Source organism: Brassica napus, chromosome C8, assembly GCF_020379485.1.
Source record: "Brassica napus cultivar Da-Ae chromosome C8, Da-Ae, whole genome shotgun sequence".
NCBI lineage: Eukaryota > Viridiplantae > Streptophyta > Magnoliopsida > Brassicales > Brassicaceae > Brassica > Brassica napus.
In genome coordinates, this window is record NC_063451.1 from 30,284,259 (window position 1) to 30,297,058 (window position 12,800).

At 37.4% G+C, this 12,800-nt stretch overlaps 2 protein-coding genes across 3 annotated transcripts; both read left to right on the top strand.

Annotated features, from left to right (window-relative positions):
* Window positions 1-5,695: 5,695 nt before the first annotated feature.
* Window positions 5,696-10,560, top strand: LOC111212449. 2 transcript variants are annotated; one of them, XM_048766485.1, is made up of 3 exons: window positions 5,696-6,186; window positions 8,074-8,323; window positions 8,404-10,560. In XM_048766485.1, exons 2-3 carry the CDS (start codon window positions 8,086-8,088, stop codon window positions 8,682-8,684), a joined length of 519 nt encoding a protein of 172 aa, XP_048622442.1. In that variant the 5' UTR covers window positions 5,696-6,186; window positions 8,074-8,085; the 3' UTR covers window positions 8,685-10,560. The 2 variants fall into 2 exon arrangements, with proteins under 2 accessions (XP_048622442.1, XP_022569712.1); XM_022713991.2 differs by having other exon boundaries at window positions 5,947-6,186.
* On the top strand, window positions 6,972-7,825 carry LOC111212452 (glutathione S-transferase T3-like). Its single transcript, XM_022713996.1, has 3 exons — window positions 6,972-7,033; window positions 7,087-7,531; window positions 7,586-7,825. The coding sequence occupies exons 1-3, from the start codon at window positions 6,972-6,974 to the stop codon at window positions 7,823-7,825; spliced, it is 747 nt and encodes a 248-aa protein (XP_022569717.1).
* Window positions 10,561-12,800: the final 2,240 nt, after the last annotated feature.

Consider the following 12,800-nt stretch of genomic DNA (forward strand, 5'->3'; position numbering starts at 1 on the left):
GCTAATGTCTTCGCCATTGTGTATAGAATTTAAAGGGTGAGGTTCATACCTAATAGTCCACCTATCCTTACTTGATTTTAAACTATTTTAAGAGAGTATATAATTGAAATGGTGAGGTCATCATAAAGTTATATATGCATTTGGTGTCTGAAAGTCGTAAGAGTGACACAGAAATATATTGTTTTCAATAATGTTGATTGATTTGTTATAGCTTGACGTTATCAAGAAGAATATTCTAATAGTACGCCAAGGAATGTTATTTGTATCAACGATCAACATACGTTAAAAAAAGTAAGCTAGTGGATAGAGCCGTGGGGAATCTGAAAGGCTGTGATTCTCCGCCACCATGAAGATACGGGTGTTCATCACCTTTATATGGCATCTTATTCAATGTCATATTAGCTCTAGTAATCCACGAATCTATTTTGATTATTTTCACTATTCGATCATTTAATTATTCTGCTTGTTGGTGAGCTTGTCCTATTTGTAACTTATCAAAGAAAATAACTAAAATGATAAATTTTCGCGTCTTCAGAAAATTCAGAGGCCTAATTGAAACTGTGGAGGCCACCACAAGTATATGCATATTGGTTGATCGCTGTCCAAGTCTAAAAATAGAAAGAAGATTTTTTTTTCCATCTATAATATTTTAAAAGGCAGAAGCCCAAAGAAACCATGGCCCAAACCATATAAGCCCAAAAGCAAACGGGCCAAACAAAAGACAAAACCCTTAAACATGGCCTCCGGCCCAAACTACCAAGTCGGATAACCCGACGAAAACACACCTTAAGACACGCGTGTTGTTTTAACCGAAAGAGGAGAACATTTGTCATCACCTCAACAACAAGGAAAGACACGCGTCGCCCGAACATCACACCATCACCGATCGTGACCCAAACCGCGAAGTTACCGCCGGCGAAGACGAAAAGTGACCACGAAATTCGCCGGAACACGCCGGAATCACCACAACACCAGAATCAACCGAGACCATAACCAGGACCACCGAAACCACCTCCAACAACTGTATTGGAAGATAAATGGATTCAGTTTCTTCAATCGTACACGTTGGAGAGAATCAATCGAAAGAATCGAGATCTCATTCAAGCTCAGGCCCCCATCACCTCGAGAACTCCCGAGGAAACCAAACGAAACACCCAATCTTAGCACTCCCGACGATCACCGTCGAAGACGATCGCAACGCCATCAAAGTTTCTTCACCGGATACAAACGCCGGATAGTTCCGCCGAAGGAAGCGCGAACCACCAGAAGCAAAGCCGGCTACATGCCGTCGAGAAGACTGTCGTGTACCAGAATCGGTAATCGTAACATGTTGAGGGAACCACCGCGACTCTCATCTCTCAAAAAATCTCCGAGAGAGAAGAGAGAGAAAGTCTACCATTCCCTATAAATAGAAAGAACATATACGGACATAAATTTTCATTACTTTTTAATCGTATTTGAATAAAACCGTGACTATTTTTAAACTATCATTTACACAAAAACACGTACACAAGAGAGTATTGCGACCAATAACGGTGGCTCTAGCACGTAATCCTTCAGACGGCCTCGCTGAGCCAGCAGCGCTGGCTGAGGCAATGACCGAAGGGGTTATTTTTTAGAAAATATTACACTTAAAGACAGTTTTCATCTTTCTATTAACACAATAAAGCACATTCTGCTAATAAGACCCTTTCCTCTAACATATTCCCTTATTTCTAACTAAATGAGTTCATTTGTAACTAGGCTAATGAATGACCAAACTAATTTCCATTTTATCGATTTTTTTTTCATTTAATATCTTCTATCGTTCTCTTCCCTAATTCATAATTCCTTTTAAGTTCTACCAACACCAACCACCACCACTACCAATGATGACTCCACCACGAAAATCACCTGACCCAAACCACCGTCGGACCCAAAACCCACCTTCACCACCGATCAAAACACCACCGTCACCTGGTCCGCATCCACCATATCCCGGACCACCTCTGCCATATCCACCAGCTGCTGTGTGACCCGCGTAACAGTGAAAAGGGGGCAAGTCGATCCAATTTGGTTGATGCAACTAAACCTAAAAAAATTCAAATCTAATTTAGATTTGTAAAGTTTCATTTAAAATGACTAAAATAATGATGAAAACGAGTGAAAAACTAGAAAAAGATGTGGAGGCCGCCATTTTTTAGCTTGATAAATCGCAGGTAGGTTACAGGGAAAGAGAAGATGACATAATTACAATTATGCCCCTCATTGAAAAAAAACAGAAAAATAAACAAAAAGAGCTTGTAAGACCATCTCCAATGTATTTCTCTATTTTTTCCTCTATAATAGAGGAACTCTATAATAGAGGTGAGTTTCTCTTCAATGTATTCCTCTATTTTTTCCTCTAAAAAGGAATATTCTTGAAAGATTCTTTTTTTTTATTTTACATTTTACACCTCTAACTTGTAAATGTTGAAAATTAACCTATTCATTATACTTTTTGAGATTTTTTCATAATATTGCAAAAATATTTAGATTAAACATTTTATTACAAAAATACATTAGACAAAAAAAAAATATAGTACCATTATCTAACAATCATTATTACTAAATTTTTCTCATAAATGATCAATTAATGCATTACGAAGTGAGAAATGAGCTTCTTTATCTTTGATTTTTCTGAATCGACTTAGAAACTTTTGGAATCGGTTATCTTCATTATCTGGTATTTGGACTTCCGGAGGTGGAGCTTCTCTTCCAATTCCAATCGGTGCATCGAGATCACGCTCATCCTCAATAATCATATTATGTAAAATTATACATGTAGTCATTATATCATGTAGTACTTTTTTTTTCCAAAAACGTACCGGTCCTTTCACAATCGCAAAACGTGATTGTAAAACTCCGAATGCACGTTCTACATCTTTTCTACATGCTTCTTGTTGTGCTGCAAAATATTTTTTCTTTGGACCTACTGGCTCATGAATAGTTTGCACTATGGTTGACCATTTCGGATATATACCATCGGCCAAGTAATAACCCATATTAATATGTTGTATTGATTAATATTTAAATAAAAAGTCTTTGACTTTTAAATAAAATAATAATTTTTTATTTTATTTTAATTATAATTGACTTTTAAATAAATAATATTTTTTTATTTTAATTATAACTATAGTTATAAAAATTAATACTTAGTACGTAACCAAAAAGATGTGATTTTATATGTAAGAATTGTATTTCTTCATACATAAGTATTTTAGTTACAATCATAAAATATTAGAGGACTATTTTGTAAATAAAAAAGTTTGCCTCTATTATAGAGGAATGCTATTTTTTCCTCTAAATATAGAAGAAAAAATAGCAATCTCCATTTTAGGGGAAGAAATAGGAGTGGATTGGAGCTGATTTTACTCTATTATAGCATTTAGAGGTAAATATATGGAAGGGTTGAAGATGCTCTAAGTGATCAAACTCGGGTCTGTTGAATGAAAACACACTAACTTACCAACTGAGCCGACAAGTCTTACAGTCCACTATTAATACATTAAGTATATAACTAAATATTCACACAAAAGCTCCAAAAACTAGACCTAATTAATTCCCAATTAGTCGCGGCTAACATAATTTTGAACACTGATATTATGTACATTTATCAGTTTCTTATAAAGAAAAATGCAGTTCAAAACTAACATTCGATTAATCTATGATTTTTTTGTAAACCCGCTTTGGATAATATGATATAATCAAAACGAAAAGTATTCAAACCACCAATGTATTGGTTGTTCTAATATTCAAACCACCAATTTGGTTTACAAATCTTGTGGTGTACAGGTGAAGTTTTGTAAAATAGTGTACATGTGGACAGTGAAATATATGTGTACACACTGATATATTGGCTGTACAAATATTTAAACTTGCAAATTATGTAAAAAAATCTTTCGGTGTATATGTAAATCATTGTACAAGTGAAATGATGTAAATGTGAATCATTGTACATGTTGATAATTATTTTTTTTTTGTTTTGATTAAAAGGGATGTCAATATTTTAGATGTTTAAATAAAAAATATTTCACAATTTTGCCTAATATTATTATTTTGGCGGTTTAACTATAAATTTAGTAACATAATTAATGGGAAAACATGATTTTAGCGGTTTAGCGGAAAAAAAAATTTAACCACTTCTGAAAAGAAAATGTGGTTTGCGATTTTGAAACATGATTATATGGTTAGCCGTAAAAACGTGATTTTACGATACATTATTTTAGCAATATATAATTTGCACATGTGAAGATGTGCACATGTACACTGTTTAATTTTGTGTATATGTAATCATGTACACATGTACATATTTACAAAAGTCATACAGTTGTAGCTACAAACATTTTGCGGAGATGATGTACACATGAATATTTTAGGCTAAACTTTTTTTTTGTCTTAAACTCTCTGATTTGCATATACATCCTCTCTAATTGACCTTCAGATTTTCTAATACACAATTTAGTCCATGTTTTGATGTACATATTTTATCATTGTCTTTAAATCCGATATTTTACTATTAATATTCATCCATGTCTATTTCTATTTTATGTACATTCCTATGTGGACAAGGTTCTTCGTCCACGTGTACACATGATCCCATATAGAATAATATTGCACTCTCAACTAATATTCTTTTGATTCACATACGTGTACATGTGTGCACACCTCACACGATGCACATAACCAAATCGTATAGCCTTATACGTGCACAACAATCACCCAACCCAGGAACCTTGTTTAATATCAGTGTATCCATCACATTTCCTCAATTAAATATGTGCTCGAGTGTATAATCATGTTTTCAAAATATAGAAAATATTTGAATCAACTCAATAAAGCCCACTTATATCTACGTATGAGCTTGTATATGTTCTTCTTCAAAGACCTAAGCTTCTCCATGTTTAAATAATATGCGGTGATAGTGATGGTGGTGGGATTTTTAGAAACCGGTTTGGAAGGACTTGACTCCGAGCAACAAGAAACGGTGTGTGCTCATAGAGATTTTGGTTTCGTTGCAAGGAGAATGATGACAAGATTTATGAGATCGTCTTCTTCCTCTTTGACAGAGCCTCCATTTCATCTTCGTCTTCGTCGCTTGATGTACATACATACACGTTCCGTCGATCAGTGGCAAATAACCTCTCCGGCAAACGCTCGTTCGCTTCTTCAACCAGGGCCGCTTCTGGAAATAAATCAAATTGGAATTAGGGTTGGAGTTCAAGAAACAAAAAAAACTGCCAAAATCACAACCAACCTACGGGTATTTCCTTCCTAACTTTCTCCTCTCTCTCTTTCTAACATCGGTAATCGTAAACAAGAAAAAAAAATGGTGGAATATTAAATCCAGTTGAATTTTTCCTTCGGATCCACCACTCACCTTTTCATTTGAAATTTAAATTATAAAACAATAAAAAAAGAAAGAAACTAAAACGACTTGATCAGCTCAGTTACGCTTTTAAGGGTGAATTAAGTCATTTACCATAATTAGTTGCCAAAAACTACCTCAATACAAAAAAGTTTCTTATTCTGATATAAAAACTCAGAAAATGGCTATATATGTAAATCACTCTATTTTTTACTTATCAATTGGTCGAACTTCCAACTAGTTGACCGTCCTCGTCACTGTCAATACAACACGTGTCTAATAAAACCATTCAGTTCAGAACACGTACGTAGGAAGGGTATGAGGGCATCTGCATCGGGCGTCCCTTGGGCCGTCCCTTCTTCTTTATTGGATCGAAAATAATTCAAAATGAAATTAAAATGGGTGGGACGGGCCGTAAGTAAGGGACAATCGGGCTCGTCCCGAAGGAGACGTGGCAACACGGTATTGGGCGATGGAAACGACGAAGGGACGGTCGTATCGGTTCATTCGCATTCCGGAAATTGAAATCGCAAAATCCAAAAAGGAGAGCTCGATGGCGACGAAGTGAAGCATCGAATCGAAGATCGATCCTTTCCAAACGAAAGCGAGGACCTGATCTCCTCACTCCACCTGCGTCTTCTCTCTTCCACTGGAGTCTCCGTCGGCGCAATCGAGAGGTCGCAGCTTCCAATCGAGAGGTCGCAGCTTCGAAATCTCAATCCACTTCCGTTCGATTCCGGTCCTGTACGCAAGCTTCTTTCCTCTCCAAATCCTCGGTGAATCGTCCCAATCTTGTCAAGGTACCGTCTTCAACTCGTAGATGAAATGGTTAGATTCTAGGGTTTGGAATAGAATAAAGCTTATTGATTTACATGGTTCGATTGTATGATTTGTATCCTTGTAGGTTGAGAGATTGTTTTCTTTAGATTATATGCGTGATTCGTAGCTAAAAAACAGCCTCCGTTAAAAACTTTTGAGGTTAGATCCTGTAACAAAATAGGTTGAGTGATTGCTATATTTACAGTTTGATATTAACGAAATAGTTTGTGTCTCTTTGGTAGTCGGATTAGATCCTGCTCGTTTTGTTTTGTGCTGTAGTTTAGTTTTCTTTCTGCTATAGTCTGAATCTTGCTTCGTAATTCTTTTTGCCTTGCCATAGTTATGTTTCTGCTATCATCTATCTGCCTTGCCTGAGTTTGTAATTCTTTGAGTCTTAGTTTTGTGAAACTTAGCTTATTTGCTATTGTTAAAGACACTTGCGTGTATTTGAAAGACACAAGTTAGGAATTACTGCTTAGTTACAACTAGTCTAGTTAGTTTGAAACCAAATCTCATTATATTAATGATGTAGTTATGAATGTTAGATAGCTTTTCTCTTCTGTAATAAGTTTGGATTAGACACTTCTTGTTCGGAGTTAGCCATTTATTTGCGTTTGTACTTTGTAGTCTTCATTTCCTCCTATAAAATTCAATTTTCCCTTCTCACTTCTTTCATCTCACTCGCATTTCTCAAATATATCTCTTCTCTTTTCTCTAATATATTTCTTCTCTTTCTCGAATATATCTCCTATCTTCTCTTACTGCTATGGATCCAAATAATATTCATAGTCAGAGCTCTAGTTTATTCTTCACAGTCAACAAGGGAGCGTTTACCATGGTCGTATTAACTTTGGTGATTCTCAACATATCCCGTCATTCAGTTCACAACCAGTGGCCCGTGGTGTTAGACGCAAATGGGACCCGGCTGATGATGAGGTGTTGATCAGTGCGTGGCTCAACACTTCTAAAGATGCAATTGTAGCAAATGAGCAGAAGTCGGGGACCTTCTGGGATAGGGTTGCTCATCTCTATTCCTCAAGTCCTCATGGATTAGAAGATGGTGAGAGAGAACCCGGGCAATGCAAGAAAAGGTGGCATAGAATAAACGACGACGTTAACAAGTTTTGTGCCGCATACTCCGCAGCAGAGAGACAGCATAGAAGTGGTGAGAGTGACACTGATCTTCTAAAGAAGGAGCATGAGATCTTCTTTGCTGATCAAGCTAAGAAGTTTACTCTTGAACATGCGTGGTGTACGTTGAGATTTGAACAAAAGTGGATTTCCCTTAACGCACTTAAAGCTGGCAACAGTGAGAAGAGGAAGAATGTTGAGACAACGACACAACCTTCCACCACCGACGGTGTCGTTGATGTTGAGTAGAGGCCAGAAGGAATCAAGGCTGCTAAGGCTAGAAGAAATGGTGGTAAAGGAAAGTCAGTGTCTGACTATGCGAGTGTTTGGGAAATGAAGAAGGAGGACTGGGAAATGAAGAAGGAGGACTTGGAGAGGAAGGAGAGACTGTCGAAGTTGGCTATACTTGACACTCTCCTGGGCAGGACTCAACCATTGAGTGAGGCTGAAGAAGATGTGAAGAATAGGCTCTTAGCGGAGTGTTTCTGAACAATTAGAGCTTCTAAACATTAGTGGCTTAGCCTTTAAACCTTATTATTCTCTATGTAATGTTTAATGTATGGATCCTTTGCTGTGTGCTCAATGTTTCATGTTTTGTTATGTTGTTCGGTGTTAAGTTCCTCTATCTGCATTTTATTATTAATATTAATGTACTTTGATCACCTCAAATCCACGTATCTATTCTCTATGAATGATTAATATCTACATGTACTAAAAACGCTTGCTACTTTTTGCAGGTATACTAGAAAATGGGGCGCTACAGCTATAGCCAACCATCACAGTCGGAGGATATGTTTGGAAACAATTCAGACAGTGAATACTCCGAGACGGAGGATCTAATCCGACGTGATCAAGCTGAGCTAAGCTTAGGACGTCGTTCATCTGTCATATACCCTCCACAACCGGAGGTGGAGTTCGGGTTCTCGCAGGTTTGCTACTGTGGTTCTCCGCCACAACTTGTAGCGTCTAGAAGTATTAATGGTGAAGGTAAGACAACACACATTTCACAATGTAGCTAGTCATCAGTTAACAACGTAATGATAAGTTATCTTCCGTGTGTGATACAGGTCGCTTAGTATACACTTGCGCGAATAAAGACGACAGTGAGTGCCATGTATGGAAATGGTGGGACGTGGCGGTGATGGAGGAGATGAGAGCCAGAGATAGACGTGTCCTCCAGCTGGAGGAAAAGGTAGATAACCTGTCCCTTTTGAGTGACTATGATAAGTTATCTTCCGTGTGTGATAATGCTAAGGAGAGATCCGTTTGTAGTGATGGGTTTAAGTATGTGGTGGGTGCTATGGTCGTTGTACTAATTTTAACAGGCTTGGGGATTATGTATGTGTAATGGTTTAGGCAGGGATGGTTGTAGCGTTGGTTTAGGCAATGCGTGTTGTTGTTTTTTCTTAAGCCCTCTGATGTAATCATTTTCAGACATTGTAAACTTGTGTACCACCTTTGGACCGTCAAACATGATCATTGTACTTGTACTCGGATGTATGTTTTATATCTACATGTATGTTTTCTATTTTCCCATATTTCTGTAAAGTATGTTTTTTATCTCCCTAAAAATCACATGTATCTTTTCTATCTACCTAAAAATCACATGTATGTTTACTATCTACCTAAAAATCATACCTAAAAATCACATGTATGTTTACTATCTACCTAAAAATCATACCTAAAAATCACATGTGAGGATCCTAACTACCAAGACCTATAAATAAAAGACTTATTTTGATTAGAAAAATGCAAAGCCTTCTCTTCTCTTTAATTTCCATAGCATTTACTCTCTTGGAAAAAATTATCAATGGCTTCCTCCTCTCATTTTCATTACCACCAAGACGATCACCAACCTAATAATGAAGATATATTCGAAGACTTATTTGAAGACATTGACGATTTTCTAAAAGAAAATGAGAGTGTACCACGTAATTTTATCGACAGACATCGGGAGGAAGGTCAAGATATGCTATGGAATGATTATTTTAGCGATACTCCAACCTACCCGCACAATGTCTTCCGGCGACGGTTTCGAATGAACCGGACATTATTCATGCGTATTGTGCAGCGTCTCTCCACAGAAGTACGGTATTTTCAAGAAAGAGTTGATGCAACCGGGCGGTCTAGTCTTACTGCACTCCAAAAATGTACTGCAGCAATTCGTCAATTGGCTTATGGTGTTAGAGCTGATGCAGTGGACGAATATATCCGAATGGGTGAAACAACTGCTCGAGGATGTTTGCACAATTTTGCCGCCGGAATAATCCGCTTGTTTGGCAATGAATACCTAAGACGTCCCACACCGGAAGATCTGCAGAGACTACTATATTTTGGGGAGCAACGTGGGTTCCCAGGGATGATTGGAAGCATCGACTGTATGCATTGGGAGTGGAAGAATTGCCCCACTGCTTGGAAAGGAATGTATTCACGAGGAACCGGAAAACCAACGATTGTCTTAGAGGCGGTGGCATCATATGACCTCTGGATATGGCACTCCTTTGTTGGAGCTCCAGGTACTATGAACGATCTTAATATTCTCGATCGATCACCCGTTTTTGATGACGTAATTACCGGAATAGCACCACAAGTTAACTTCTATGTTAACAATGATCTGTACAATTTGGCTTATTATCTCACGGATGGTATTTATCCGAAATGGGCTACATTTATTCAATCTATCCGACTACCACAAACTCAGAAGCATTCTGTATTTGCTCAAACCCAAGAAGGTGTGCGAAAAGATGTCGAGCGTGCCTTCGGAGTCCTACAAGCTCGGTTTGCCATTGTTAGAAATCCATCTAACATATGGGATAAACGAAAAATAGGTAATATTATGCGAGCTTGTGTCATACTTCATAATATGATTGTCGAGGATGAACGATCGTCAAGAACTCAGTACAACATTGCTGAATTTCGAGAAAGAGAAGAGGCGGATACCTTTACCGTCAATAATCCGTCACCTCTCGGCACTACACTTGAACGTCGGACGAACCTTCGGAATCTAGAAACCCATCAACGTTTAAAAAATGATTTGATTGAAAATACATGGAATAAATTTGGACATCTACCAAATAACATATAGTTTCTAAGTTTCTATTTGTATTGGAATAAATGTTTGTTTGTTTTTTTAAATTATGATATTGTAATTTTCTTAATATTTCAATTTTAATGTTAAACTTCTATCATATAAGTTTTATTTAAAACTTTTTTAGATATGTTATCACTTATTCAAAAAAAAAATTAATTAAATAATAAATTTAGGGACAATCAAAATTCCACTAATAATTCACTTAGTCCCTTAGCTTAGATCCCTTAAGATAAAAATTTAATTAAAAATGCTAAGGGACTTAGAAACACAATCCCACCATTGTTGTTGCCATGAGGTGACCACGTGAGGCCTTGGGTGGAGTTATCTTGTTCAGTCTCCCAAGACGTTAAGTAATGCTCCTTGACTAGGATCGCTTACGACACTACAAGTGGTCCAATACGGATTGTGTCTTTTTTTAAAGCTATTTTGGCGTCGTTATGGAAACTGTGATATTTTGTTTTGTTTTTTCTTTTCCGTCTAGTATTTTATTACAAGACCAATTACCAGACCAAAAAATTACATCAGCCCAAAACAAGATTTTGGAAAAACTAAAGACCCATAGACAAGACAACATAACAACCATAGGCCTATACATGGTCCAACAACTAAACCACCCAAATAAAAAAGTGGTTCCAGCACCATCATCTTCCTGTCCACGTGTATTGAGAAGAAAAAATGGAATCGACATGCGTCAAGAACAGCAAACACCTCCTCCAAACCACCGCCGTCAAGCCGGAGCTTTCCATTCACCGGAGACGATCCACGCGTCAAAACTCGAACTGCTGAGGACACGTGTTGCTTAACCCACCACCAATCTCCACCGACGGAGAAGTCTTTCAACTGATAACTGTGATATTTTGTTTACTATTATAATTTGAATACACTAGTTTTAGTTAACATAAGCAACTATCAAGGAATAAACGGACGTTTATAATTGTGGGGCATCCGTGTCCGAAGATTGGGTGGTTCGAATAGCGAGTCCTCTCATCAGATTATGAAGTCTCATATTCTAGTGGTTTATAATAATTTCATGAGTAAGTTTTTTTTAGAAGTAATTTTATGAGTAGGTTTATTAAAACTATTCTTCATTATATTCAGTGACAGCTATTCTACAAGTTCACTGTTTCATCAACATACTAATCAAATATCCATTTTCCGTACACTACAAGAAAACATCGATATTCTGACGGACATTCCGACGGAAAATGAAATCCTCGGAATATACCGAGGAATTTCCGAGGAAACACAAAATTAGGTTTCCTCGGAATTTCCTCGGAATATACCGACGGAATTCCGAGGAAACTACAGTCCGTCGGAATATTCCGAGGAAATTCCGAGGAAAACTCTGTTCCTCGGAAAAAACCGATGAATTCCGAGGAAATATTATAGCCGTTGGAGAGCCGTTGGGGGGTTTTACAAAATTCCGAGGAAATTCCGACGAACTAGTTTTGTCCGTCGGAATTCCGTCGGAATTTCCTCGGTATGTCGGCAGGATTTAAACTATAAATACAAGCACTCCTCTTCCTCTTCATTCACTTCATATCTTCATCCTCCCTCTTACTCTATTTACACACGAATTTGATTCATAAAAAATATGTCTTCTTCAAATTATTTTCGTTCTTGGATCGATCGACCTCATTTGGATCCGAACACGAGATTGCTTACGGAAGAATACCAACGAGGTATAACTGAATTCATGGGGTTAGTTCACCGACAACCGGAAGCAAAAACAGGTATGTTAAGATGTCCTTGCTCTAATTGTAAAAATAGAAAGGTTATTAAAGAGTGGGATGTTTGGACTCATCTATATTTGAGTGGGTTTACACGAAGTTACAAAATTTGGTATCATCATGGGGAAACTGATTATGAACATGGTAGTACTAGTGAACCTCAGCCAGCGGTTAGATTAGAAGAACCAATTAGAACGGATGTAGATTATGGTGTAGGTACTGAGCAGATGGTAAATGATCATTTTAGAGGGGAAGATTTACCCAATGCAGAAGCTAGGAGATTTTATGATATGTTGGATGCTGGAAAGCAACCATTGTACGAAGGTTGCAGAGATGGTCATTCAGCTTTATCATCTGCTACAAGATTGATGGGCATTAAAACAGATTATAATTTGGCTGAAGACTGTGTGGATGCGATTGCTGATTTTGTAAAAGGTATTCTACCCGAGGATAATGTAGCTCCTGGTTCATACTACGAGGTTCAGAAACTCGTAGCTGGTCTTGGTTTATCGTATCAGGTAATAGATGTATGCAGCGACAACTGCATGATTTATTGGAGGGTGGATGAACAGCGGGTTACATGCAAATTTTGTGGAAAGCCTCGTTATAAAGATACAATTGGAAGAGTTCCAGTGCCATATAA

Bases quoted from the DNA above. Each gene is read 5' to 3' on its own strand.
- LOC111212452 (XM_022713996.1), top strand. From the start codon at position 6,972: ATGGATCCAAATAATATTCATAGTCAGAGCTCTAGTTTATTCTTCACA. The intron at 7,034-7,086 runs GTTTACCATGGT...CCCGTCATTCAG, and splicing joins TTCACAGTCAACAAGGGAGC to TTCACAACCAGTGGCCCGTG. The intron at 7,532-7,585 runs GTTGAGACAACG...GATGTTGAGTAG, and splicing joins ACAGTGAGAAGAGGAAGAAT to AGGCCAGAAGGAATCAAGGC.
- LOC111212449 (XM_022713991.2), top strand. From the start codon at position 9,147: ATGGCTTCCTCCTCTCATTTTCATTACCACCAAGACGATCACCAACCT.